The 27,475-nt window shown below is 37.7% G+C and overlaps 2 protein-coding genes across 3 annotated transcripts in view; one reads left to right on the forward strand and one right to left on the reverse strand.

Moving 5' to 3' along the window:
- The first annotated feature begins 1,726 nt into the window (after positions 1–1,726).
- notum1b (notum, palmitoleoyl-protein carboxylesterase b) lies at positions 1,727–13,263 on the forward strand. The gene is made up of 11 exons (XM_059349233.1): positions 1,727–2,479; positions 4,484–4,536; positions 4,621–4,716; positions 7,060–7,120; positions 9,290–9,348; positions 10,320–10,422; positions 10,549–10,740; positions 11,799–11,896; positions 12,013–12,160; positions 12,255–12,302; positions 12,839–13,263. The coding sequence occupies exons 1-11, from the start codon at positions 2,100–2,102 to the stop codon at positions 13,173–13,175; spliced, it is 1,575 nt and encodes a 524-aa protein (XP_059205216.1). The 5' UTR covers positions 1,727–2,099; the 3' UTR covers positions 13,176–13,263.
- A 2,840-nt stretch (positions 13,264–16,103) lies between these two features.
- The window catches only part of tmc6b (transmembrane channel-like 6b), a 33,618-nt gene continuing 22,246 nt past the window's right edge, over positions 16,104–27,475 (reverse strand). For both annotated transcript variants that reach the window (XM_059345302.1, XM_059345371.1), the window contains 12 exons: positions 27,323–27,467; positions 26,121–26,276; positions 24,806–24,987; positions 23,541–23,631; positions 22,815–22,912; positions 22,618–22,713; positions 22,459–22,534; positions 21,097–21,230; positions 19,413–19,589; positions 18,255–18,333; positions 17,334–17,420; positions 16,104–16,665 (listed from right to left, as the gene is read on the reverse strand). In XM_059345302.1, the coding sequence (XP_059201285.1) occupies positions 16,651–16,665; positions 17,334–17,420; positions 18,255–18,333; positions 19,413–19,589; positions 21,097–21,230; positions 22,459–22,534; positions 22,618–22,713; positions 22,815–22,912; positions 23,541–23,631; positions 24,806–24,987; positions 26,121–26,276; positions 27,323–27,467 (1,336 nt within the window). In that variant the 3' untranslated portion in view covers positions 16,104–16,650. The remainder of the gene's footprint in view (positions 16,666–17,333; positions 17,421–18,254; positions 18,334–19,412; positions 19,590–21,096; positions 21,231–22,458; positions 22,535–22,617; positions 22,714–22,814; positions 22,913–23,540; positions 23,632–24,805; positions 24,988–26,120; positions 26,277–27,322; positions 27,468–27,475) is intronic.

Raw genomic sequence — 27,475 nt, forward strand, 5'->3', positions numbered from 1 at the left:
AAAGAAACATATTTCTTTCTTTTCAGAAACAGCTAGCAATGGGACCCTTCCCATAATTATCAAGGTGCTTCAGCCACATAAGAGAAGACTTTCCTTGAATTAACATTAAAGATGAGTGAGCTGTGAATTAGTCGCCTGGGAAATCAGACCATGACGTGAGGGCCAGTCTTAAGAATTCAGATATTCTTGCAGTAAAAGCTACAAAAGTTTCATAGCATTCACAGCCTGCAGTGATGTGAAGCCTCAAATATAAAGTCAAGCTTTCATCCAACTCATTCAAAACAGTCGTATTGTTCTTTTCAGCAAATTACCTGCTAAAAGCATGTATGTGTAACAGCTTGTTAATGAGTGAAACTCAAAGAATATCTCTGAGTTGACTCCACACACACTGTAAAAAAAAAGATAAACCGCTGCACATTAGACAGGTCTCCTTAAATCTCTTCTTAAAACCCTCCTCTTCTTGTTGGCTTTTAACACCAAGTAGAGTGTTGATTTTATAATAATAATAATAATACATACAATTTTTATAGCGCTTTTAAAGGTACTCAAAGTCGCTTTACATGACAGGAAATTAGACACACACAAACACAAAATACAGAAGAAAACAACTAAACAGAGATGAGAGATTATGAGTTTTTTATGATTTTTATGATTTTATGTGTATACTTTATTTTGTGCGGGCAGTGCATTTTATTTATTGTATTTTATTCTATTTTATCATATTGTATTTTAGTGTTTTATTGTCTGCTTATATTTTTTATTGTGCTTTTATTGTGTTAACTATTGTGTTTTTGTGCAGCACTTTGAAAACCCTGTGTTTGCTATAAACGTGCTTTATAAATAAAGTGGATTTGATTGGATTGAAACCATACTCAATGAAATTAAGGCCAGATAACAAGCAGGATTAAATATTTGTAGCCTTTTTTTATTAAATTGAAAAAATGTACATTATGTAAAACCAGACTCCATAGGCCAGATTCATAACATTGCATCACAGTCATTTTATAAAGCTCTCAGTGACCTGATCTTCTTTAGATAGATAGAATGATAGATAGATAGATAGATAGATAGATAGATAGATAGATAGATAGATAGATAGATAGATAGATAGATAGATAGATAGATAGATATACTTTATTTATCCCAAGCTGGGAAATTACAGTGTAGCAGCAGCATTACACACAGAGACACTAACAACACAATTAAATAATTAAATAAAAAAGAACAACCTAGGCATACTTCAAGCAATAAAATATAAAAATACAATAAAATACAATAAAATGTAATGTAAAAATACAAATAAAGTGTCTAAAGAAGGAGTATGTATTAAAACATGATGACTACAAATGTCCAGATTCGAAACAAAAAGGAAAATGCGTATTTCACATTCCAAAAACAAAGAAAGAAGAAAGCCAGGGAACATGTGTATCAGTGGGAACGTGTTTGGCGGCATGGTGTGACCCTCACACACCATATTCAATCAAAGACACTTCAAAGGCAGCGTGGTCATACGATGACACAACATCAAAGAGCCCGAGCGTCAGAGTGAACCGGCTGAGGGGGCGTGGCCGGGCCAGGCGTACGCGCGCTTGGTGTGTGTGAGACCGACGCCCCGCGAGGAGCATCAGCCAACGATAATAACGATTGGCCCGCGGGAGAGTCGGAGCACGGGGCAGGGAGCAGGAAGGGGGAGGAGGGGGGGGGGGGGGGGGGACTTCAAATAAAATTCAGCTTCGTCCGCAGCTCACGAGGACCTGAACCAGGAGTCAACAGGTCGCCTCTGAGACTCGGATCAGCGACGGATTTCAGGGATTTCCACGTGCGTAATTACGCATAAACTGGCAACTTTAGGAGTAAAAAGATGTGGGGACAGCGCGTGCATTTGACGTGAATTTAAAACCAGCTCTCCATCACTTTAAAAAGAAAAGAAAAGGCACCATGGAGAACCATAACCTGCGTCCATTCTGCGCACTTTTCATGAGCGATAACTCTCAAGAGGTCTCCGCGCAAAGAACTTTCCACTCTTCTAACGACTCTTAGGATATGCTGCGTGTTATTGAACTGCCCTTCTGAGAGACGTGTTCCAGTCAGAGTCAGACATGCAGAGCCGCGGTGTGGTGAGAAGCTGTTCCGGTTTGTCCACGGTGCGCTCCTGCTTACTGCTGCTCATCATCCACATCAGCGCTCCGGTGGAGGCGCGGAGGGTCCACGGTGGTCGGGCGCACAGCCGCCGGGTGCAGCAGCAGCAGCAGCCGCAGCAGCAGCAGCCGACTCCGGCGCACAGGGAGCGGGGGGAAGGAGCGGAGAGCTTCCCGTTAGACTTTACAGCCGTGGAGGGCAACATGGACAACTTCATGGTGCAGATCAAGAACCTGGCGCAGTCTCTGTACCCGTGCTCTGCGCAGAAGCTGGACCAGGACATGAAGCTGCACTTTTTGAACAATGTATCTGTGACTTGCAATGACGGGTCAGCAGCAGGGTGAGTGAACCGGCTGAACTGCATCTAAACTTGATGAGTAATAGGAAAAGACCTGTTGTCTCTTGGTGTGTAGAGAAGTTTAGCTTAAAGACTTCACCAGACATCATGTTTGCGTTACTGTGGCGGTTTAGTTCCCTAATCTCAGTCCCCTGCAGTGGCGGTTCTACACAGGGGCCTCCAGGGGCCACTGCCTCTGTGAAGAAGCCTTTGGCCCCTGCTGTGGCCCCTGTGTCAAATTAATAATAAAATGATCAATTTATAACAATGAACAATGGAACAATTCTAACCTTTTTTTTGTTCAAACAATATCTCATTGTACACAAAAGGAACCCAGAATGTTACATTGTATAATAGTTTAACTCTATGGAGTCTTATAGGGCTATTTTATCCATTTCTGAATCCTTTTCATGTCTTTGTAAGTCATTTTGTGTCTTTTTTGTGTCTTTTTTGGTAATTTTGTGTCTGTTGTTGTGTCTGTTTTAGTTATTTTGTGTCTTTTTTGGTCATTTTGTGTCTTTTTCAAAACATTCAAAGATTTTGAATGCTTGAATATCATCTTTGCCATTTTTTCATGTGCTAATGTGCCCCTCTGATTAAACACTGGCCCCTCCTTGGCCCCCACAGTTAAATTGGTCTAGAACCGCCACTGGTCCCCTGTCACTCCGGTTGTGGCCAAAATGGATCAAAGGACCAGATCAGACAGAAGGCATGAGAGAGAGAGAGAGAGAGAGAGAGAGAGAGAGAGAATGTGCGCAGCCGAGACAAACGCTTTCTCCCCCTGTAGGGATGATTTAGTTTTAGTTTTAGTTTTAGTTTTTGAGTCTGATTTTAACAATTTAAAAAAAGAACTACAACCAAATACAGTTTTTTGCAGTAACAGGTGTTTGTAGTCTGGGTTTGTTTTTGTTTTTACAGTAAAGGAAATAAAATAATCATGGACTATATGAATCATATTCCAACCACCATCAGATTGCCAGTGGCAGGGCTGGGCCCGAGACCTTTGAGGGTCCTGAGCAAGATTCGGTTTTTGGGGGCCCCCCTGGATTGTAATGTGTTGCCAATTCACATGGCACTGACCCAACTTGTATATTGTAAATAGTATTAAGTAAACATAATGTATACATATGCACTTAGACTAAATGTTCACACTTAATTCCTTAAGAAATGGACACAAGGTGAACAGTAGAAAACCAAAACAGTAAATCAGCAGTTTGGAAGACAAGCAACAAGTAGTTTAGTCTTATTTTAATCAATAGATTATTGTTACAGTGGGCTGTCAGATATTCAGGTTTAAAGTTATGATTTCTTGTAAGCACCTAAATATATGATAATAATAATAATAATAATAATAATAATAAGATGAAAAAAAACGCTCAAAATTAACACATTTTTTTATATTACAATTTCATTAAATGCTATTTTATTTATGTTTTTATTTTTGCTTTTAGTACTATTACTGGGGCTGTAAATCTGTAGATCTGTTTCAGTACTTTTGATGCTATTAAATGAACAACTAACAGAGATTGTATGGCTTTAACACATGGTAAAGTATCAGTGGGTCAATACTTTTGACAATCTTACTTTTGATGTTATACAGATATCATACCTCTTAGAAAAGCATTATTAAGTCACCAATAAACTGAAACACTGCAAATATCTGCATAAGAGGGACCTTTCCATATGCCACCCAAGCTGTCAAGCCTCTCTGAGTGGGTGTGTGTGTGTGTTTGTGTGTGTGTGTGTGTGTGTGTGTGTGTGTGTGTGTGTGCTGCCAACAGCTTGATGAGTTTCCTCTACTCGTGTTTTTATTTATCTAAATAACCGATTAGTGCAGTTAAAGCCTCCAAACAGACTCCTGCAGAGAGTTTTAGCAGCACAATCAGAGCCAAATCTTTCATGTCGGGATCAAAGGTAGCATCCCTACCGTGTGTGTGTGTGTGTGTGTGTGTATATGTGTGTGTATGTACATATGTGACACATTCACATGGATTTGTTTTGGCGCAGGTACTACATCAAGGAGTCTAAAGGCAGCAAGAGGTGGCTGCTGTTCTTAGAAGGTGAGAATAAACGAGATGCAGGCGTAGAGCTCATTGCACTGAAACAAACTATGTAACATGCTAACAAGCTAATGTGCTGTTCAGGTGGATGGTACTGCTTCAACAAGCAGACCTGTGACAGCCGCTATGAGACCATGAGGAGACTGATGAGCTCCACCAAGTGGCCACAAACCAGAACAGGTAACAAGACACACACACACACACATCCTGCATTATGTGCAGCACAATCAATGCACACGATGTATTATGCAAAGACATACACTACTGGTCAAAAGTTTTAGAACACACCAATTTTTCCAGTTTTTTATTGAAATTCAAGCAGTTCAAGTCAAATGAACAGCTTGAAAGGGTCCAAAGGTAAGTGGTGAACTGCCAGAGGTAAATAAAAAAAGGTAAGCTTAACCAAGACTGAAAAATAATGTACATTTCAGAATTATACAAGTAGGCCTTTTTCAGGGAACAAGAAATGGGTTAACAACTTAACTCTATGGAGTCTTGGGCTATTTTGTCCATTTTTTAATTCTTTGTCTTTGTAAGTCATTTTGTGTCTTTTTTTGGTCATTTTGTGTCTTTTGGTGTCTTTTTTTGGTCATTTTGTGTCTTTTTTTAGTCATTTTGTGTCTTTTTTTAGTCATATTGTGTCTTTTTTTGTCATTTGGTGTCTTTTTTTTGTCATTTTGTGTCTTTTTTTGTCATTTTGTGTCTTTTTTTAGTCATATTGTGTCTTTTTTTTGTCATTTGGTGTCTTTTTTGTGTCTTTTTTTGGTCATTTTGTGTCTTTTTTTGTCATTTTGTGTCTTTTTTTAGTCATATTGTGTCTTTTTTTTGTCATTTGGTGTCTTTTTTTGTCATTTTGTGTCTTTTTTTGGTCATTTTGTGTCTTTTTTTAGTCCTTTAGTCCAACATAAAATGTGATTTTGAATCTTTTTTTTACTTTCAAAACACTATCATGCTCAATCAAGAATTTTAAATGTTGCAAATGTGCATTTGGTGTCTTTTTTTGTCATTTTGTGTCTTTTTTTGGTCATTTTGTGTCTTTTTTTAGTCCTTTAGTCCAACATAAAATGTGATTTTGAATCTTTTTTTTACTTTCAAAACACTATCATGCTTAATAAAGAATTTTAAATGTTGCAAATGTGCATTAATTTCAGAGTACACTGAGACATTAAACTGCATAATTTTCAATTAAATTCTGGAAAAGTTGGTGTGTTCTAAAACTTTTGACCGGTAGTGTATGTGCACGAAAAAGTTAACTGCTTCGTGCAGCCTTTGCAAACCTTCTGCAGCAGTCCCACAGTGCTTTAGCTTTCCACAGTTGGAAAAAAACCTCAGCTGAATGAAGGAGATTCATAGACATGTTTGTGTTTCCTCTTTAGCTGAGTTTGCATTCATCTCAAAAGTCAAACTCTGGTTCTTTCCCTGCAGCCATCAGGGGACTCCTTGTTTGTTTATGACTCCCTCTCCCCACCACCCTCTCTGAGTACACTTTACACTGGTGGCCAGCGCAGCAGCCACAGAGCTCTTCAATGGCTGCATGTAATTGCTCACCAAAGCAGGGAAAGTTAATGACTTATTGACCGCAAGGAAAACACAAACACAGACACACAGTAAACACAGCAACCATCAAAAACACACAGCTACACAGCAGGGTTCGTGAACTTTTTACAAGTGGCTGAAAAGATGTTAAGCTTTCTTCCTTTGACTGAAGATGAGGACATTCGTCCACAAAGAGAAGTAAATAGAATAGAATATATCTTTATTGTCTGTTCAACAGAGCAGAAATTTGTCTTTTGACACGGCTATAAAAATTACAATGCATCCATCCATCCATCCATCCATGCATCCATCCATCCATGCATCCATCCATCCATCCATCCATCCATCCATCCATCCATCCATCCATGCATCCATCCATCCATCCATCCATCCATCCATCCATGCATCCATCCATCCATCCATCCATCCATCCATCCATCCATCCATCCATCCATCCATCTATCCATCCATCATCCATCCATCCATCCATCTATCCATCCATCCATCCATCCATCCATCCATCCATCCATGCATCCATCCATCCATCCATCCATCTATCCATCCATCCATCCATCCATCCATCCATCCATGCATCATCCATGCATCCATCCATCCATCCATCCATCCATCCATCCACCCATCCATGCATCCATCCATCCATCCACCCATCCATGCATCCAACCATCCATCCATCCATGCATCCATCCATCCATCCATCCATCCATCCACCCACCCATCCATCATCCACCCATCCATGCATCCACCCATTCACGCATCCATCCATCCATCCATCCATCCATCCATCCATCCAAACAATTACATGAAGTGAGATAAAACTACAATACTTCAGTAAAAACACAACAATCATCAGTAAAAAGCATGACGTGGGGTACAGTGTTACCGGCCACTATTTAGTATAGCGACTGCAGATGGTAGAAATGACTTTTTATCAAAAAATGATAAATGTTGGATCTTTTTTTGTCACAGGAACAGGAATCCTGTCTCCTCAGCCTGAAGAGAATCCTCACTGGTGGAACGCCAACATGGTGTAAGAGCTCAAATCTCTCTCCTTCTCTTTATGTGTTTGTGTTAATATGAGACATGATAGGGGGTCTTTAGGAATAGATGGCAAGTCAACAGTAGATGCCAAATAGAAGTGGTGTACATCATCTGAACGCTGGAAACCTGAAGCTCAGCAGATGTGTCTGGTCTGTTCTGGTCATGGATCTGTAATAACTTTGTTTTGGTTTGGAGCCCCACTGGGTTGTAATGTGTTACCAATTCACATGGCACTGACCCAACTTGTATATTGTAAATATTATTAAGTAAACATAATGTATACATATGCACTTAGACTAAATGTTCACACTTAATTCCTTAAGAAATGGGCACAAGGTGAAGAGTAGAAAACCAAAACAGTAAATCAGCAGTTTGGAAGACAAGCAACAAGTAGTTTAGTCTTATTTTAATCAATAGATTATTGTTACAGTGAGCTTTCAGATATTCAGGTTTAAAGTTATGATTTCTTCTAGGCACCTAAATACATAAAATTAATAATAATAATAATAATAATAATATGACAAAAACGCTCAAAATTAACACATCTTTTTTATATTACAATTTTATTAAATGCTATTTTATTTATGTTTTTATTTTTGCTCTTAGTACTATTACTGGGGCTGTAAATCTGTAGATCTGTTTCAGTACTTTTGATGCTATTAAATGAACAACTGACAGAGATTGTTTGGCTTTAACACATGGTAAAGTATCAATGGGTACTTGGTGGGTACTATTTGGTAATAACTTTGTTTTGGTTAGGTGCCTATTCAAATTTGGAAAGTTTAGAGACATGTTCAATTATGTCTTATGAATTGTTGAAGCAATTTTGGGTTGATACTAATTGTTACATAGATTGGGGGCTAAATTTGACATTTTTGACAAATTAAGAATTGATAAAAGTGGTCAAATATTCCTCTGAATTGCATTTTTAGGCAATTGAATGGTGAGCACTTCTGTTAGTGTGGCTCCTTCTAGTTTTACTTAAAACGCACACTTCAATTATGGAGCGTGAGGATGTAGTTGACGCGTGTATTAAGTCGAAAAAATCCTCAGTTTCTTTCTTATGGTTTATTGAAAACCTTTCGTTTGAGCATGACAAACAATAAACTGCAGCAATCCAAAAAATAATAATAATTATGAGCACGGTCAAAAACTAGTGTGCTCTCCTTGTCTCCATAATCTTAATTAAAACAAAGTATGCAATTATTGTGGACCAGGAAGACTAGCGAACTGCCACGGCACAAGCTAATGGGGATCCTTTAATAAAAAACATAAAAAACATTATGACCTTACGCACATCTCAGCCAATAAGAAGAGTGCAGTTCCTACGAACCAATAGGCATTCTTACAACTTCAATAAAGAACTATGAACTATGAAATACAAATCTGAATTGTTTAGCAGCTTCTCCACAATGTTCAAAATGGCTCTAACAACTTCTGTTCTCTAATGTGCTGAGAAACCCCCTTATTGTCAATATACCTAATAAAGCTATAGATCCTCTGAGGGCTCAAGGTCTTTAGTTTGTGGTTGTAAAGTTTCATGAGGCTGCAATTTGTCCTCGAGGTCACAGTAGGTCATTTTATACAGTGAGGTCAACTTTCAAACAATGCTCTCACTGTAAGCACAAGCTATGCTTGGTATTAGCATCAAGTTAGCATGTCTGTAAAGGGGAGACTGGTGGGTACCCACAGAGCCTGTTCAGATATCTTGAGGTCAGAGGTCAAAGGACCCCTTCGAGAGTGGCCATACCAGTTTATCCCTTGTTGAAATTTAGCCTAACTTTAGCGTCATTTAGTCCCCTTCATGACATGGTTGATGCCAATTAATTTCTTAAGTTGTCTAGTTTTATATCTGTAACTCTTTTAGGGCTAACAAGTACTATTTTTCCCTCTTCTGCTACTGTGTTTCCCATTTATCATAAAACATGACAACACTGTCAGTCTGGTCCTGTTCTTTTCCAGCAGCTTCTTGTTATTAATAGATAATAAAAAGTATTCAGTATTTTCCACCAGGTCTCTGTCTTTGAAGACGCTCTCTGTTTAGTTTAACATCTTACAGCCAGGTAGCTTTATTTGTTCAACTGTCTTATGTTTGGGCTATCAGTGATCTGGCTCTGATTTTAAGATCTGATAATAATAATCTCTCTGTGTCCTGTAGCTTCATCCCGTACTGCTCCAGTGACGTGTGGAGCGGAGCCACAGCGAAGACAGATCAAAGTAAGAAACCATAACTCTGCAGATCTGGCTGAGGGGATATAAGGAAAGATTTATTGATGCAGTAGCTATTTAAAGGAGGAGAAAAGAAGCAAACAGATCAGAGGCTTCAGACACAGAGATCTTATGATCTGGGAGCTCACTGTTTCCTTAGTTTTCTGTTCCATTATTGTGTGGAAGTTTTCTTTTACCTTTTATATCCGCTATACTGTTTTGAACTTCCTCCATAACTTTGGCCGTGTTTTATTTTCTTATTGAAAACTTGTCTGCCTGTTATTTTCACTGTACTAAAAGCTATGTTGACTTCGTATTTTTCACAGTCACAACACTGATTTTGATGCATTAAACACTGCAGTGCTCCATACTACAGCAGCAATAACCGCTGTGGAAACCACACAAAAAGCATGTGTTTGCACCATTGGGCAAACATGAAAACATAGATCAATTTGGTGAAAAATAGTAAAAACTACAAGTTTGAAGCCAGGGCTCCATTTGTAAAGCCTGATAACAGAGTGCTAGATTTTATTCTGTAGTGATCCTGGGATCAAAAATTGGGACTTTAATGGTTTTCCATAGGGACATTTTTGTCCTTAAGGGTCTGAATTTCTTCATGTTCTGAAAAAACTCACACCCTTGCCAAAATGTATGCCATATGCATTAAAACAGCAAAAATGAATTTTTTTTGCTGTTTTTTTTTTGAAAGCCCAAAATCTCCCCAGTTGGGTGTTGTTAGTGTCAAGTGTATTTAATATAATCAGTCAGGTGCCATCTGGACTAATAACCCTTTACACTAAGCACAGACAAAATCTTAATGAACACCTAACAAACATGATACTGTTCATTATTTGTGAATCTACCCTTTTTTAAATTAATAACTACCTTTCTCTTGTCTAAAGTTTTAGCAGTTGTATAATACTAATATAGAGTTTGTTGTGGGCTTTATGTTAATAAATAAAAAAATCTCATGTTCTCAGGTGATTATGCGTTCATGGGCTCTCTGATCATTAAGGAGGTGGTGAACGAGCTGCTGACCAAAGGTCTGGACAACGCCAAGGTGCTGCTGCTGGCAGGAAGCAGGTCAGTTCAGCACACACATATATATGTGTCCAGTATATGTCTGTGTACATGTGTTGGTGTGTTTCATGAAAGACAGTGGCTGAATTGCCCCCTCTGACCCCACGCTTCCACGCTTCCTGTCTCCAGTGCGGGCGGTACAGGCGTCCTGCTGAACGTGGACCAGGTTGCAGAGCAGCTGCAGTCTCAGGGCCACAGAGGGGTTCAGGTCCGGGGCCTGGTGGACTCTGGATGGTTCCTGGACAACAAACAGTACAAATACACAGACTGCCTGGATACCATCAGCTGTGCTCCCACTGAGGCCATAAAGAGAGGCATCAGGTAGGATGGATGGATGGATAGATGGATGGATGGATGGATGGATAATGGATAATTGATGGATGGGTGGATGCATGGATGGATGGGTGGATGCATGGATGCATAATGGATAATGGATGGATGGATGGATGGATGGGTAGATGGGTGGATGGATGGATGGATGCATGGATGGATGGATGCATGGATGGATGGGTAGATGCATGGATGGATAATGGATAATGGATGGATGGATGCATGGATGGATGCATGGATGGATGGATGGATGCACGGAGGATGGATGGATGGATGGATGGATGGATGGATGCACGGAGGATGGATGGATGGATAATGCATGGATGCATGGATGGATGGATGGGTGGATCAGATGGATGGGTGGATGGATGGATAATGGGTGGATGGATGGATGGATGGATAATGGGTGGATGGATGGATGGATGGATGGGTGGGTGGATAATGGGTGGATGGATGGATGGATGGATAATGGATGGGTGGATCAGATGGATGGATGGATGGATGGATGAATGGGTGGGTGGAAAGATGGATAATGGATGGATGGATAATGGATGGGTGGATCAGATGGATGGATGGATGGGTGGGTGGAAAGATGGATAATGGATGGATGGATAATGGATGGGTGGATCAGATGGATGGATGGATGCATGGATGGATGGATGGATGAATGGATGGATGCATGGATGGATGGATGGATGAATGGATGGATAATGCATGGGTGGATGGATGGATCAAATGGATGGATGGATGGATGGATGGATAATGCATGGATGGATGGATGGATGGATGGAGGATGGATGGATGGGTGGATCAAATGGATAATGCATGGGTGGATGGGTGGATCAGATGGATAGATGGATGGATGGATGGGTGGAAAGATGGATAATGGATGGGTGGATCAGATGGATGGATGGATGGATGGATTGATAATGCATGGATGGATGGATGGATGGATGGATGGATGGATTGATAATGCATGGATGGATGGATGCATGGATGGATGGGTGGATGAGTTGAGAAGTTGTTTGTAAAGGTGTGATACTTTGCAGGTACTGGGGCGGTTTGGTGCCAGAGAGCTGCAGACAGGCTCACGTTGGAGAAGAGTGGAACTGTTTCTTTGGATATAGAGTTTTCCCCACATTAACGAGTGAGTTCTACACTGAGCTCCTCCACTAACGCTGACAGGTAGCAGACAATAAAAACAGAGGCTGTGTGTTGCGTAAGGTCTCACCTGTCCTCTCACCTGTCCTCTCTGGTGTCCAGGTGCGGTGTTTGTGGTGCAGTGGCTGTTTGACGAGGCCCAGCTGACGGTCGACAACATCCACCTGACCGGGCAGCCGGTCCACGAGGCCCAGTGGAGGTACATCCAGAACCTGGGCCAGGAGCTGAGGAGCACGCTGCGGGACGTACCGTAAGACTGACACACACACACACACACTTACACACAAGATGCTGTAAAGTTAAAAGACTGTTTTGTTGACTGTGTTATTCTGTTTGGATGGCAGGGCGATGTTTGCTCCGGCTTGTCTGTCCCATGAACTCATTACTAGAACGTAAGTAAATTAAAATTAAAAAAAAGATTCAAAATCACATTTTATGTTGGACTAAAGGACTAAAAAAAAGACACAAAATGACCAAAAAAAGACACAAAATGACCAAAAAATGACAAAAAAAAGACACCAAAAGACACAAAATGACTAAAAATACCCACAAAAATACCAAAAAAAAAAGACACAAAATGACTTACAAAGACATGAAAAGAATTCAAAAATGGACAAAATAGCCCAAGACTCCATAGAGTTAAGTTGTTAACCCATTTCTTGTTCCCTGAAAAAGGCCTACTTGTATAATTCTGAAATGTACATTATTTTTCAGTTTTGGTTAAGCTTACCTTTTTTTATTTACCTCTGGCAGTTCACCACTTACCTTTGGACCCTTTCAAGCTGTTCATTTGACTTGAACTGCTTGAATTTCAATAAAAAACTGGAAAAATTGGGGTGTTCTAAAACTTTAGGCCTGTACTGTATATATACAGACTGTACATTTTGAACTTTAAACTTAATTCTTCCCCGTCTTCTTGTCCCTGCAGCGACTGGATGGACATCCAGGTGAAGGGCACGTCCCTGCCCAGAGCGCTGCACTGCTGGGACCGCAGCCTCCAGAACAACAACCACATCAACAGCAGCAACGACAGCCAGCCGAAGCACCGGCCCTCCCCTGTGAGGGGCTGCCCCCTGCACCTGATAGACAGCTGCCCCTGGCCCCACTGTAACCCCTCCTGCCCCACCATCCGGGACCAGCTGACGGGGCAGGAGATGAGCGTGATCCAGTTCCTGAAGCACATGGGCTTTGACGTGCAGAAGATGGCCCAGCAGCAGGGCATGGACCCCAGGAAGCTACTGGGCATGCTCAATAACGGGAGCTGAGCTGCTGTTCTTTGAAGGGATGGTTCACAGCAAAAACAAAATAACATATTTGTCCTTTTCCTGGTCGTGTCATTTATAAGTCTAGATTCTCTGGTGTGAGTTGCAGAGTGTCTGCCTTATCTCCAATATAATGGGACTAGATGGCACTCTGCTTGTGGTGCTCAAAGCTAGGGATGGGAATTCAGTTCAGTTCAGCTTTTATTTCGAACATGTGCGAGTAACACAACAAAGTAAACACAAAAACAAATGCATCCAATGAGAATAATCAAAAAAGAAAAAAAAAATAGCAATAGTCAAAACAAACGCTGTAAAGTGAACGAAACAGGAGTGAACGTATGTCCGAAAAGGAGTCGAGGAATAATTAAAAGTCGTTAAGATTTTGGTCAATCACATGGAACTTTTAACTGATCTGTGTATTTTTTTTATTTTATTCTATCTATGACAGCGTATCAGTATTCACTGAACAAATACCCTACGTCAATAAGCCAATGAGCTGAGAATTAAGTTGGATAAAGCTACAGTTTGCAAACTGAAAGTTGCGATAACAATCATAAAACACACCGAAATACAGAGTTTTAATTTGAGCAAAAATAGCTCACTGTATCAAGCCTTGCTAGCATGAATTACTAGGTTAAATTTGACCCAAAACTTAAATACAAAACACATTTAAATATGTAAGATTACTGTAAAAACTCAACAGGGTTCTAAAACACAAAACATTCAACTCCTTGACGTTATCTTTACAGTATAATCTCAGTTGAATCTCTTTTTGTCCTTTCAAAATAAAAGCATTTTTTTTTGCATAGCACTGTATATATATCTTTTATTTTGCCCATGTATGCATGCAGCGTTTAATCGATTAATTGATCTTTAACATTAAAGATGATTGAGTTGGCAGGTTTCTTCCAAACACCCATCCCTACTCAAAGCTCGAAAAAAAATAAAATAAAATGAATTCAACAACTCAACAGAAACGTCTTTTTCCAGAAATCATGACCTGGTTACCCAAGATAACTCCTTCTGCAGTGATTTCGGTGGCAGGATGAGACATCACTGTTGAGTTTTTCAAATGTTTTTCGTATTTTTGGCGCTGAGAGCCATCAAGTTCTATTATATTTGAGAGAAGGTATAAAATACATCATTATGGGCAATATCTCCAACACTTGGCAACTCACCAAAACCATTTAGATTGATAGACATGACGACAGGTAAGAGGCAAAATATGGATTTTAGACTCTGGAGTGAACTGTCTCTTTAGCACAGCATTAGCGTAGCATTTGTTAGCTATGCTACAGAGATGAGAACATCAATGGAAGACAACAGGAACATGAAAACAGAACTCTGAGGAGAAAACTGTCAATACTTCCATCAACAACAAATAAGACTTTGAAAAACTGAACAACTCAAAAACTCTCAAGAGTTTTGAAGATATTCAAAGTCAAATACAAAGCAGAATGTTTAAGCTGATTAAACTATTAAACTATGGGATCACTTGTTTTAACATATAGACAGATATGTACTGTAGACGTGCTGTTAATATGAGGTGTACATGAATACAATGAAAGGTGGGCACAGTGCCTGTATATTATACACTATATATGTATATATATATGTATATATACACTACCGGTCAAAAGTTTTAGAACACCCCAATTTTTCCAGTTTTTTATTGAAATTCAAGCAGTTCAAGTCAAATGAACAGCTTGAAAGGGTCCAAAGGTAAGTGGTGAACTGCCAGAGGTAAATAAAAAAAGGTAAGCTTAACCAAAACTGGAAAATAATGTACATTTCAGAATTATACAAGTAGGCCTTTTTCAGGGAACAAGAAATGGGTTAACAACTTAACTCTATGGAGTCTTGGGCTATTTTGTCCATTTTTTAATTCTTTTCATGTCTTTGTAAGTCATTTTGTGTCTTTTTTTGGTCATTTTGTGTCTTTTGGTGTCTTTTTTTGTCATTTTGTGTCTTTTTTTTAGTCATTTTGTGTCTTTTGGTGTGTTTTTTTTGTCATTTTGTATCTTTTTTGGTCATTTTGTGTCTTTTTTTTGTCATTTTGTGTCTTTTTTTAAGTCATTTTGTGTCTTTTTTTAGTCATTTTGTATCTTTTTTTGGTCATTTTGTGTCTTTTGGTGTCTTTTTTTGTCATTTTGTGTCTTTTTTTGGTCATTTTGTGTCTTTTTTTAGTCCTTTAGTCCAACATAAAATGTGATTTTGAATCTTTTTTTTACTTTCAAAACACTATCATGCTCAATCAAGAATTTTAAATGTTGCAAATGTGCATTAATTTCAGAGTACACTGAGACATTAAACTGCATCATTTTCAATTAAATTCTGGAAAAGTTGGTGTGTTCTAAAACTTTTGACCAGTAGTGTATATATATATATATATATATAAAATATACAGTAAATATGTACCATACAATATGTTTGTGCAGTTGAGACCGTCATGATGGTCTAGTTTCTGACAGGAGATTGAAACACGTCCCAGTGTGTTTTGTGGGATCTGGTGCTCTCTTGTGTCACATTCAGTGATCCGTCTACGGTGCTGCTGTTTCCACCAAATATGCTGCTTTTTCTCATCTTGGAAAATAATAATTTAATGGGTAATATTTACTAATAAAAGGTACAAAGATTAAGATTATTACTTTGTTCTTCAGGGTACTTTAAAGTGCTTGTATATTTATTTTTCTACTGAAAATATATTTTATATGTCTTATAGTCAGCTATTGTTAGCTACTGTCTCCATATATTTGACTTTTTTATTTGCATGTTTGTGGACAATAACTTTCTAATTACTATAAATGCTAATAGTAGAAATTATATTCATACTTTTTTTTAAGGCTGTTGAGTTTGTAACATTTCTGACTGTGCTGTAGTCGTGTTCACACTTTATATATATAGGCTCTAATAAATACAGATACATGTTGATATGATAAAAACATAATTTAATTACTCCAGTATGACAATACAGTGACAGTTCTCACTAGAAAGGAGCATCTCAGAAAACAAAAAGTAAAAACAAAAAATAATTTCCAGTATTATCATACTTATACCCACAACATCCAAACTTTACCAACTGTACAACATACACACTGATAAAATATTTTTAAAAAAGGTTAAAAAAATTGTAGACTACTTACAGTTTTTTGCAACAGAAATAATAAAACTTTTGTTCACAGTTGATATGAAAGTGCTTTAACGAAATGAGTGAATCCATGTAAAGTGATCATGTTCAGCTTTAGGGTTCCTCAGGTTCTATTGTCCGTCTGAGACATTTAACAGCTTTGTTCCACTTTGTGTGTTTGTTTTGCCTCTCGACAAACAGTCCAGCTATTAAAATCCTGGCCAAATCTAAAATGCATGTCCATCGGTCATATATACACGTGTCCTTCCCTGTTATTTTTCCAGTTATATGCAGGCTGGTTGAACATTTCTCCAGACATCAGTGCTCAGAGAATAGAGGAGGTTCAGGATCTCAACACCTGGAGTCCTAAAGGAAAATAAAAACAGGAGGTAAGAGTCGAAAACTAACGAAATAACAAAAACTAGAATTGAAAAAACATTTTCGTTAACTGAAATAAAAATAAAAAAGTTTTTTAAAAAACGATAACTAACTGAAACTGTATTTTGTGGTTACAAAACTAACTAAAACTAACTAAAATTATAGTGAAAATGTCCTTAGTTTTCGTTTTTGTCAACTTTTTTCATTCATACTTCAGTGTTTCTATTTGAACATGCAACACATGGTGAATATGTTTACTGAGACTGGGATGTTTACACTAGAACCAAAATTCAAAACACCCAGAACTGTAAGAGTTAATAACCTTATTGGGGCTGAGATGGATAATAAAAGGAAATAAACGCAAAATTTATTATGATCACTTTGAATCTGGCACCAACACATAGCCCATTACAAAAAAACTAAAACTAACACTAAAACTAATAAAAACTAAACTAAAACTAAGCATTTTCAAAAACTAAAAACTAAACTAAAACTAGAAAACTCACTCTTAAAACTAACTAAAACTAACTGAATTTGAAAACAAAAATTCACAACGAAATTAAAACTAAAACTAATGAAAAATCCAAAACTATTATAACCTTGGTAAGAGTGTGAAGAGGTTTTATCTTCAGACCAGAAGAGCAGCTCACACTCACCTGACTGGTGAGTCTTCTAGCGGGGGTTCGTTTCTGCTCGTGGATAGACTGGAGGCGAGTGATCAGAAACTTCTTGTCCTCTCCCTCCTGAGATTAAAAGAGGAAGGTGAACAAGATTTAGGTATCAGCAAATCACATTCTAATCTGTCAGAGAGCCAGAGCTGTATATATATATATATATATATATATATATATATATATATATATATATATATATATATATATATATATATATATATATATATATATATGTTTATATATATGTACACTACTGGTCAAAAGTTTTAGAACACACCAACTTTTCCAGAAATTAATTGAAAATGATGCAGTTTAATGTCTCAGTGTACTCTGAAATTAATGCACATTTGCAACATTTAAAATTCTTTATTGAGCATGATAGTGTTTTGAAAGTAAAAAAAAGATTCAAAATCACATTTTATGTTGGACTAAAGGACTAAAAAAAGACACAAAATGACCAAAAAAAGACACAAAATGACAAAAAAAAGGACACAAAATGACAAAAAAAGACACAAAAAGACAAAAAAAGACACCAAAAGACACAAAATGACTAAAAAAAGACACAAAAATACCAAAAAAAGACACAAAATGACTTACAAAGACATGAAAAGAATCCAAAAATGGACAAAATAGCCCAAGACTCCATAGAGTTAAGTTGTTAACCCATTTCTTGTTCCCTGAAAAAGGCCTACTTGTATAATTCTGAAATGTACATTATTTTCCAGTTTTGGTTCAGCTTACCTTTTTTTATTTACCTCTGGCAGTTCACCACTTACCTTTGGACCCTTTCAAGCTGTTCATTTGACTTGAACTGCTTGAATTTCAATAAAAAACTGGAAAAATTGGGGTGTTCTAAAACTTTTGACCAGTAGTGTATATATATATTTGTTGGTTATGTCTTACATTTTGAATCTGCTCCTGTAATAAGTTGATGATCTTCCTCTGACCGTCCACCACCTGACTGTGGAAGTAGATGACGATCCTGATGGACAGAAATGACAAAGTGCATCAGATCAATATAACCAGCAGCAGACTAGACAATAATAATCAATAATAATAGTATGATAGTGTGCTGCTGCCTGTTTTTATGAATGATACAGAACGATGATGATTACAATTCTTCAAATGGCACCAACACATACTGGACTCACTTTATCCTACATTTTTATTAAGAAACACATTTTGATTGAATGGTGGTCCCAGAGATGGGAGTTCTCCTCCTGCAGTTTAACAGCTGAGCATCTCATCTGACTCTTGATTTTTTTTTTTAAAGCTTGAAATCAATAACATTTCCACACAGTCACAGTCAATTTCAATTTTTTTTCTCTGGCGGATACAACTGGCAAGCAGAGCCTTCAGGACTTCATGACTGGAAAGACGTGGGCTCCCCCTGGTGGCAATTCATAATAACTCAGGAATTAAAAACGGGGCTGTACTTTGGAGTATTACTCAGTTTGTTCAAGTCAAGTTTCAAGTGAAGTCAAATTCACTGTGATTACTTTATTGAGAGTGTTTTTTTAAATTGCAATCTCTGATAAAACGATCCAATTCCCAGTGTGTGTGTGTGTTCTTGTACTTCCTACATAGTGAGGACCGGAACACGTTTTTAACCAACAGAGTGAGGACATTTTGGCTGGTCCTCACTTCTTTTAAGGCTTTTTGGAGATTTTAGACTTTGTTTCAGGGTTAAGGTTACATTAGGTTTATGTTAGGGTTACCATGGTTACCTTAGGGTTAGGGGCTAGGGAACAAGGTTATTACAGTTAACGAAGTGTGTGTGAGAGTGTGTGTGTGTGTGTGTGTGTGTGTGTGTGTCTCTGTGTGTCTGTGTGTGTGCGTGTGTGAGTGAGTGAGTGAGTGAGTGAGTGAGTGAGTGAGTGAGTGTGTGCGTGTGCGTGTGCGTGTGTGAGTGAGTGAGTGTGTGTGTGTGTGTGTGAGTGTGTGTGTGTGTGTGTGTGTGTGTGTGTGTGTGTGTGTGTGCGTGTGTGTGTGTGTGTGTGTGTGTGTGTGTGTGTGTGTGTGTGTGTGTGTGTGTGTGTGTGTGTGTGTGTGTGTACTAACAGGAAGATGCCTGCTCCCACAAAGAGGAAGAAGGGGTTCTCCACCAGGTAGGAGTGAGCTCTGGCCAGCATGGACAGGTTGGGGTTATGCTGCTCCAGCTCCTCCACCCAGCGTTTCCCCGCCTGGAACATGGTTTTGAGTCCTCTGAACGGCCCGCATGACGAGGACGGCTTGATGCTGAGGACACAAGACGGATGTTCAGACTGCTGGCAGCACACGGGGCTCTTTATTTATTTATTTATTTGCCCTTTCTCTGAGGGGAGTTTCACCGTGGCCATAGTTGGTAAGTTTCCAATGAAATCTAATAACAGGACACCTCAGATATAGCTCCTTTATACAGACTGAACCCTGATCTAAATCAGTGTGCAATGTAGTATATTATTAAACTGGTATCCATAGCAACAGTACCTCTGTTTGACACTATGTTACCAGTTAACTCCAAGACCATGAGTTAAAATGGCAACAACCATACTTAAAAAGATTGTGCTCAAATCATCTTTCATTTTTAATCTGTGTCAAGCAGCTTTTAGTGTTTCCCACATGATTTTACTATGAAGGGGGCCTGAACCATCTAGGGGGTCCGGTTTGCATGCCCCCCAGGACAAAATTGTGTACACTTTTAAGTAAAATGCATTAATATTGAGCACTTTGAGAGCTAAATGTGACACATAACATTTTTCACAGTTGAGAGATACCGTAATATAAAGTCTTTATTGTTATCTTACTGTGACATTTTTAATTGCTGTTAACATGCTTTCCACTAGGACATGGAGCAGCCAGTCAGTGTGGAAAAACAGCTGGCTAGGGTGGTCCAGTGGCACGCTGCCCCTGGAGAATGAATGTTTTTTTCATAAAAACCCAAATTTGGTGGCTTCTCGAACATTCTAATGCCACTATTCTATCAGCATTGCATATTGAAATGAATTATTGTAAAGGAGAATAAGAGTTCTTGTATGTTTGATTTAAGGCAGCGGTTTTCAAACTTTTTGTGCCAAAATCTAAAGACACACCATGTGGGGATAAGTATCCAGCTGGTCCGGGGGACATGCAGACCTGGACTTTCCCCCAGCAGAGCGTGGGTTTGTGTCCCATGTGAAAACAAACTTAACAACGTGCTTTAAACATCACTGAACTTCTGTGCCTCATAGTTTTACGTAACTATGTCCCTTCCAGGAGTCACATCGTCCTCGTAACTACTTCACTTACAGCATTAACGTACATTTATTGACTGTTTAAACTGTCTTTTAAAAAACATAAACCTTCCATGTAAGTATGACGTGTGCATTCTTTTTTTGAATGCTCCATGACCTGCAATATGGAACGTTTTAACCAAAGACCCACATGGGTCATTATGGTTCGTTTCAGCAGGTGTTAGTGATGTCGACTGTGGTCAGAAGCGTTTACAAGACAGATGTTTAAACCAGCGAAGCCACAGAGCATCCAGCTAACTCTTTGTGTGCTTAAAGCTAAAGAGCCTGCGACCCCTTGAAAAGATTTTTACAATTAGGTATAACTCACTTTGCCTTCATTGGTAAACCTCTGGATAACAGTGTGTGTGTGTGTGTACAGTATGTGTGCTTTTAAGTATTAAATGGGTGTAATGTAAGGTAACATGTTTCTCGACACTTTTTGATCAGGATGGTTAACGGCACAGAAATGTTTTGTGTTCTGTTTGTGTTTTTACCTCCACATGGTGTATGTGACACACACTGAGGCTCCAACGAAGGCTGGGAAGCAGAGCAGGGTGATGAAGACGGTGGTCATCTGGCTCACTCTGTACGGCCTCCTGGGAGCCTGACAGTTCATCATCACGCTGCTCTGTGACAAGAGACAACACAGGCCGGGGTCAAAGGTCAACGCTTCCATCAACAGAGAGTCTGACATAACACGGAGTCCACGGAGAAAAAGACTTTGTTATCAAAATACTCCTGCCAAAGTCACAGCTGACAGAAGGTCAAACTGCAAATTAAGACAGCAAACAGACCATCATATATAGTTATGATGATGATATCTTTTATATCGATATATTTTTTTTTTGTGTATTTATTTTTATTGTTTTCATCACAGAAAAATATAAACAAATTATATATACAAATCTGAGATAGTTGGTGGAGCTACACAGAACAATACATGTTTTTTTGACAGAGTTTTTGACATTAGACAAACAAAACAAGGGTATAACATAAATGGCACAGCAACAGAATAACACTAATTCAGTTTTTAGACATTAAATCAAGAAAAGGTTGCCATATTTTAAAGAAGATATCCTCTTTAGTAGATATTATGTACCTGATTTTCTCCAAGTGTAAAACATTTCCCAGCTCTCTCAACCACATTTCAAACGTAGGAGCCCTTTCACATTTCCAAGATTGTAGAATTAACTTTCTGGCTAACAATGTTGAAAGGGAGATAGCTTTAGCTTCATAACTACTTTTTACACTATCTGGATTAGCCAGGAGGATGATATCGATATATTTTTAAATGTGATATGGAATTAGACCATATTCCATATATCGATAAAGTTCAAATTTGCACTGTGATCCTTGCTCCATGCAAGCTGCGGCTTTTATTTGAGGTATTTTTTTTATCTAAATGTGCACTTTATGGAGCTTTGATTTAAAAAAAAGAAGAAAAAAAAAGGTACTCTTGTTGTTATACAGTATTTATGTTCACTTAAATAAACGGTTTCATTAAAAATATTTGTGACATGTCATATTTGACTTTGACTGAACATTTGCTCTCACTTTGCAATAAAAACATCAGGATAATTAATATCGCATATATCGATATTCAGCCTAAATATATCGGGATATGACTTTAGGTCCATAGCGCCCAGCCCTAATCATAACTTTAAAAATAGTCACAAAAACAAGATAATGTAAACAGATTCAGGGTCAAAAGGTGACACAAATATGAAGGTGTCTAATAGGAAAATAGAACCATAACATGAAAAAAAGAACAAGGTAAATCATATAAATAAAGGGTTTATTGTTAAAAAAACAAAACAATTAAACAATTTCAATTGACATGTTTCCAGTTTAAGTACCTTTTTAATGTAGAAGAGCAGGAAGAGTTTGAGGATCTGCACTGCAGGCAGGAGAGGAGTGAAGAGAACACCCAACCTGGAGAAGATAAAGTTTATAGTGGTTACACAGAAACTTTACTGAACATAACCAACTATAGATCCTAACAGAGAGTCTGGTACCAGGCCAACGTTTGTCCATAGATGAGGTCAAGGACGTTCCTAGCAATATCAAACACTGGTTTCCTTCTCCTTTTCAGAACCTTCTCAGAAAACAACCTGCAGAAAACAGGAGGAAGTGAGATTATAGGCTTGTCATTTGGTTTTAAGTGAGGATTTAAAACTGAATGTAAGCTTTGCAACAAAAAAAGCAATATTACCTCCACAGAAGCTCCCCAAACAAGGTGTCCAGGAGAGTGAAGATGAAGTCCATCAGCAGGAAACGATAAAGTTCTTGGCCTACGAAGCTCTCCCAGCACTGAAGAACATTTTACATTTTAGAAACACAGTCAGCCACTAAAACACATTAACCCTTTATCAGGCAAAGAACTATATTTGGTAGTTAGAGTCAGGTAAAATTTTTTGAGAAAAAAGTTGCAAATTTACTAGATTAAAGTGGCAAATCTACAAGAAAAAAGTCGCAGATTTAAGAGATTTAAAGTGGGAAAAAAGCAACTTTTTTCTCCCAGATTCACTTTAAATCTCATTTTTTTCTTGTAGATTTGCTACTCTCGTAAACTTTTTAAGTATTATTTTCGTATGTTTTTTTTTTAAATTCTATATGTAATATCCACCAATATTCTCTAGGGTTGACATTTGGAATTTGCAAGTATTTCAATGAGTGCCCTATTAAGGGTTAAAGTGGTGAATCTGGGAGAAAAAAGTTGCTTTTTTCCCACTTCTTTCTCGTAAATCTGCGACTTTTTTTGCACAGATTTGCCACTTTAATCTAGTAAATTTGCAACTTTTTTCTCAAAATATTACCTGAAGTTACCAAACATAGTTCTTTGCCTGATAAAGGGTTAATATTCCTCAACACATCCGTGACAATAAGATGTCAGCTGTGATAGTGAGAAAGTGAAATGATGTTGCATTATTTCTGTCACCTCCTGTCCAATACTTCCAGGGTCAGCAGCCACGCGACCCAGCCAGTGGTAGCACAGCACTCCCAGAACGCTAACCTTTAACAGCAAGTTTCTACAAACACAGAAAGAAAACAACGTGTAAGCAACAGTGGTGGGATGTAACTAAGTACATTTAAGTACTGTACTTAAGTGCAATTTTGAGGTACTTGTACTTTACTTGAGTATTTCCATTTTATGTAACTTTATACTTCTACTCCACTACATTTAGCTGACAGCTTTAGTTACTTTTCAGGTCGAGATTTAACGCAAAAAATGTGATTAATTTAGAGTGATTAGACTCATAACAGTATATTAAGTAGTTTAAATGAGCCCTGGCTTAAGAAAATTTAAAGGCTATTTATATAAAAGCATCAATAATAATAATGTAATAATATATTTAGAATATACATTACTGGTCAAAAGTTTTAGAACACACCAACTTTTCCAGAATTTAATTGAAAATTATGCAGTTTAATGTCTCAGTCTACTCTGAAATTAATGCACATTTGCAACATTTAAAATTCTTTATTGAGCATGATAGTGTTTTGAAAGTAAAAAAAAAAGATTCAAAATCACATTTTATGTTGGACTAAAGGACTAAAAAAAGACACAAAATGACAAAAAAAAGACACAAAATGACAAAAAAAGACACAAAATGACCAAAAAAAAGACACAAAATGACCAAAAAATGACACAAAATGACTTACAAAGACATGAAAAGAATTCAAAAATGGACAAAATAGCCCAAGACTCCATAGAGTTAAGTTGTTAACCCATTTCTTGTTCCCTGAAAAAGGCCTACTTGTATAATTCTGAAATGTACATTATTTTTCAGTTTTGGTTAAGCTTACCTTTTTTTATTTACCTCTGGCAGTTCACCACTTACCTTTGGACCCTTTCAAGCTGTTCATTTGACTTGAACTGCTTGAATTTAAAAAAAAACTGGAAAAATTGGGGTGTTCTAAAACTTTTGACCGATAGTGTATAAAACAGTCTAAGTGGGTCTATTTTTGCATAACAAGTACTTTTACTTTTGATACTTCAAGTGCACTTTGATACTGATACTTTTGTACTTTTACTTCAGTAAGTTTTTAATGCAGGACTTTTACTTGTAGTGGAGTAATTTCACAGTTTGCTATTAGTACTTTTACTTAAGTAAGGGATCTGAATACTTATTCCACCACTGGTCAGCAAACGAAACACTTGTATGCTTTGTTCAGCTCTGAAGTTAGAACATTGTGTGGTACCTGCTGATGGAGACGTATGTGCGTACTGAAGGCGACTCGTAATCCTCCATCCAGGCGGCCAGGTTGAAGAGGCCGGGCAGCAGCAGGGTGATGAGGGAGACGACCACGGGGAGAGCCAGCAGGCTGGCCTCGTTCACCACAGGGTCCTCCTTTTGGAGACCACGAGTCGTGAGCTGGAGCTTCTGGTGGAGAGACAGAACAAGGAGCTAGATGATGATTGGCTCCTTAAAGCTGGGGAAGTTTGTTTTTTTTTGGGCAAAAACTCTAATAATTCAGCAAAAAAGATGGCTCAAATTCAGAATTCAGAGTGAATAAGGATTTTCTATTTTTGCTTTGATATATATATATATATATATATATATTACACACATTTGTTGTACTGATGGTTTCATTCAATTTATTTTGACTGTTTCTGTTTTTAATTAATTTACTTAACTCTTATTAAATAAAACAATTTTTTTAGTGTAGTGTTATTTTCCATTGGGCAAAAAATTTCCATAATAAACTTTCAGCATAAATAAAATCTATTTAAAAAAAAAGCTGGGGTAGTAATATCTGCCATTGGGCAAAAAATTCCATAATAAACTTTCAGCATATTGTACAACCTTGATTCCAAACAAGATGGGATGCAGTGTAAAACATAATTTAAAAAAGATGGCTCAAATTCAGAATTCAGAGTGAATAAGGATTTTCTATTTTTGCTCTTATATATATATAACACACATTTGTTGTACTGTAATATTTGTATGTGACTATATCGATTATTCATATTTGTATATTCTGACCCGTTAAGGGGTAGGACTAGATACGTTTTCTTTCGAGCTTGCAGAAAGTGTCTGTTTTTTTTCAATTTTTTTGCTTTTTTGTTTTGTTTTTTATTTATTCATCTATTAATATTTAAACTTGTTTTTTTTATTGCCTGCATGTTCGAAATAAAGACAATCAATCAATCAATCAATCAATGGTTTCATTCAACTTATTTTGACTGTTTCTGTTTTTAATTAATTTACTTAACTCTTATTAAATAAAATCTATTTAAAAAAAAAAAAAGCTGGGGTAGTGTTATCTTTCATTGGGCAAAAAATTCCATAATAAACTTTCAGTATATTGTACAACCTTGATTCCAAACAAGTTGGGATGCAGTGTAAAACATAATTTAAAAAAGACGGCTCAAATTCAGAATTTAGAGCGAATAAGGATTTAAAAAAACAAACATAAAGACCAAAGACTGCATTAAAAAAGACAACACATAAAGCCTGAAGTCTGACAATCTGCCAATAAACACTTGTTGACTTTGGACCCTGAAACTACTCACCAGGTGCATGTGACCAGAGAAGAAGTAAATAGCGAGCACACACGCGATGGTGCTGGCGATGCAGATGGCCCACGCCAGACCATGAACCATCAGCCGCCACAGCTTCTGGCACGCCGTCTTCATCACGTGTTTATGAGTAACTTCTGCCAGCAGCTCCTGGAGAGAACAGAGGCAGAACAGAGGATGAGGAGGAACATAGTGAGGGATGAAGATGGAGAGCAATCATGTGTGACAGAGATAAAAAGAGTGAGGATGTGTTCAGTGGCGGTTCTCCACAGGGGCCTCCAGGGGCCACTGCCCCTGTGAAGAAGCCTTTGGCCCCTGCTGTGGCCCCTGTGTCAAATTAATAACAAAATTATCAGTTTATAACAATGGACAATGGAACAATTCTAACCTTTTTTTTGTTCAAACAATATCTCATTGTACACAAAAGGAACCCAGAATGTGAACATTGTATAATAGTTTAACTCTCTGGAGTCTTAAAGGGCTATTTTGTCCATTTTTGAATCCTTTTCAGGTCTTTACATGTCTTTGTAAGTCATTTTGTGTCTTTTTTGTGTCTTTTTTTGGTAATTTTGTGTCTGTTGTTGTGTCTTTTTTTGTCATTTTGTGTCTTTTTTTTGTCATTGGTGTCATTTATGTGTCTTTTTTGTGTCTGTTTTAGTTATTTTGTGTCTTTTTTTTTGGTCATTTTGTGTCTTTTTCAAGACATTCAAAGATTTTGAATGCTTAAATATCATCTTTGCCATTTTTTCATGTGCTAATGTGCCCCTCTGATTTAACACTGGCCCCCTCCTTGGCCCCCACAGTTAATGTTTAATTTTTAATTTTTATGTCTTCTGTGGGTTTTTTTTGGTTATTCTGTCTTCTCATTTTGTGTCTTTTTTGGTCGTTTGTGTCTTTTTGTTTCTTTTTTGTGTCTTTTTTTGGTAATTTTGTGTCTGTTGTTGTGTCTTTTTTTTAGTTATTTATGTGTCTGTTTTAGTTATTTTGTGTATTTTTTTGGTCATTTTGTGTCTTTTTTGATCATTTTGTGTCTTTTTAAAGACATTCAAAGATTTTGAATGCTTAAATATCATCTTTGCCATTTTTCCATGTGCTAATGTGCCCCTCTGATTAAACACTGGCCCCTCCTTGGCCCCCACAGTAAAACTGGTCTAGAACCGCCACTGGATGTGTTGTTGTAAATTGTTTCCATGTACCTTGAGCTGGGTGCAGATATTCTCTGACATGAGTTTGACGGAGGTTTTCTTAATGACGTTGAAGTCCCAGGAGCATAAGACCTTCATGGCCAAGATACTGTGAGATTTGTCGATTCGGAAGCTCTGACCGAATGATTTTGACATGCTGTTGGG

This window comes from Centropristis striata, chromosome 1 (assembly GCF_030273125.1).
Source record: "Centropristis striata isolate RG_2023a ecotype Rhode Island chromosome 1, C.striata_1.0, whole genome shotgun sequence".
In the NCBI taxonomy this organism is placed as follows: Eukaryota; Metazoa; Chordata; class Actinopteri; order Perciformes; family Serranidae; genus Centropristis; species Centropristis striata.

Bases quoted from the DNA above. Each gene is read 5' to 3' on its own strand.
- notum1b (XM_059349233.1), top strand. From the start codon at position 2,100: ATGCAGAGCCGCGGTGTGGTGAGAAGCTGTTCCGGTTTGTCCACGGTG. The intron at 2,480-4,483 runs GTGAGTGAACCG...GTTTTGGCGCAG, and splicing joins AATGACGGGTCAGCAGCAGG to GTACTACATCAAGGAGTCTA. The intron at 12,161-12,254 runs GTAAGACTGACA...TTTGGATGGCAG, and splicing joins AGCACGCTGCGGGACGTACC to GGCGATGTTTGCTCCGGCTT.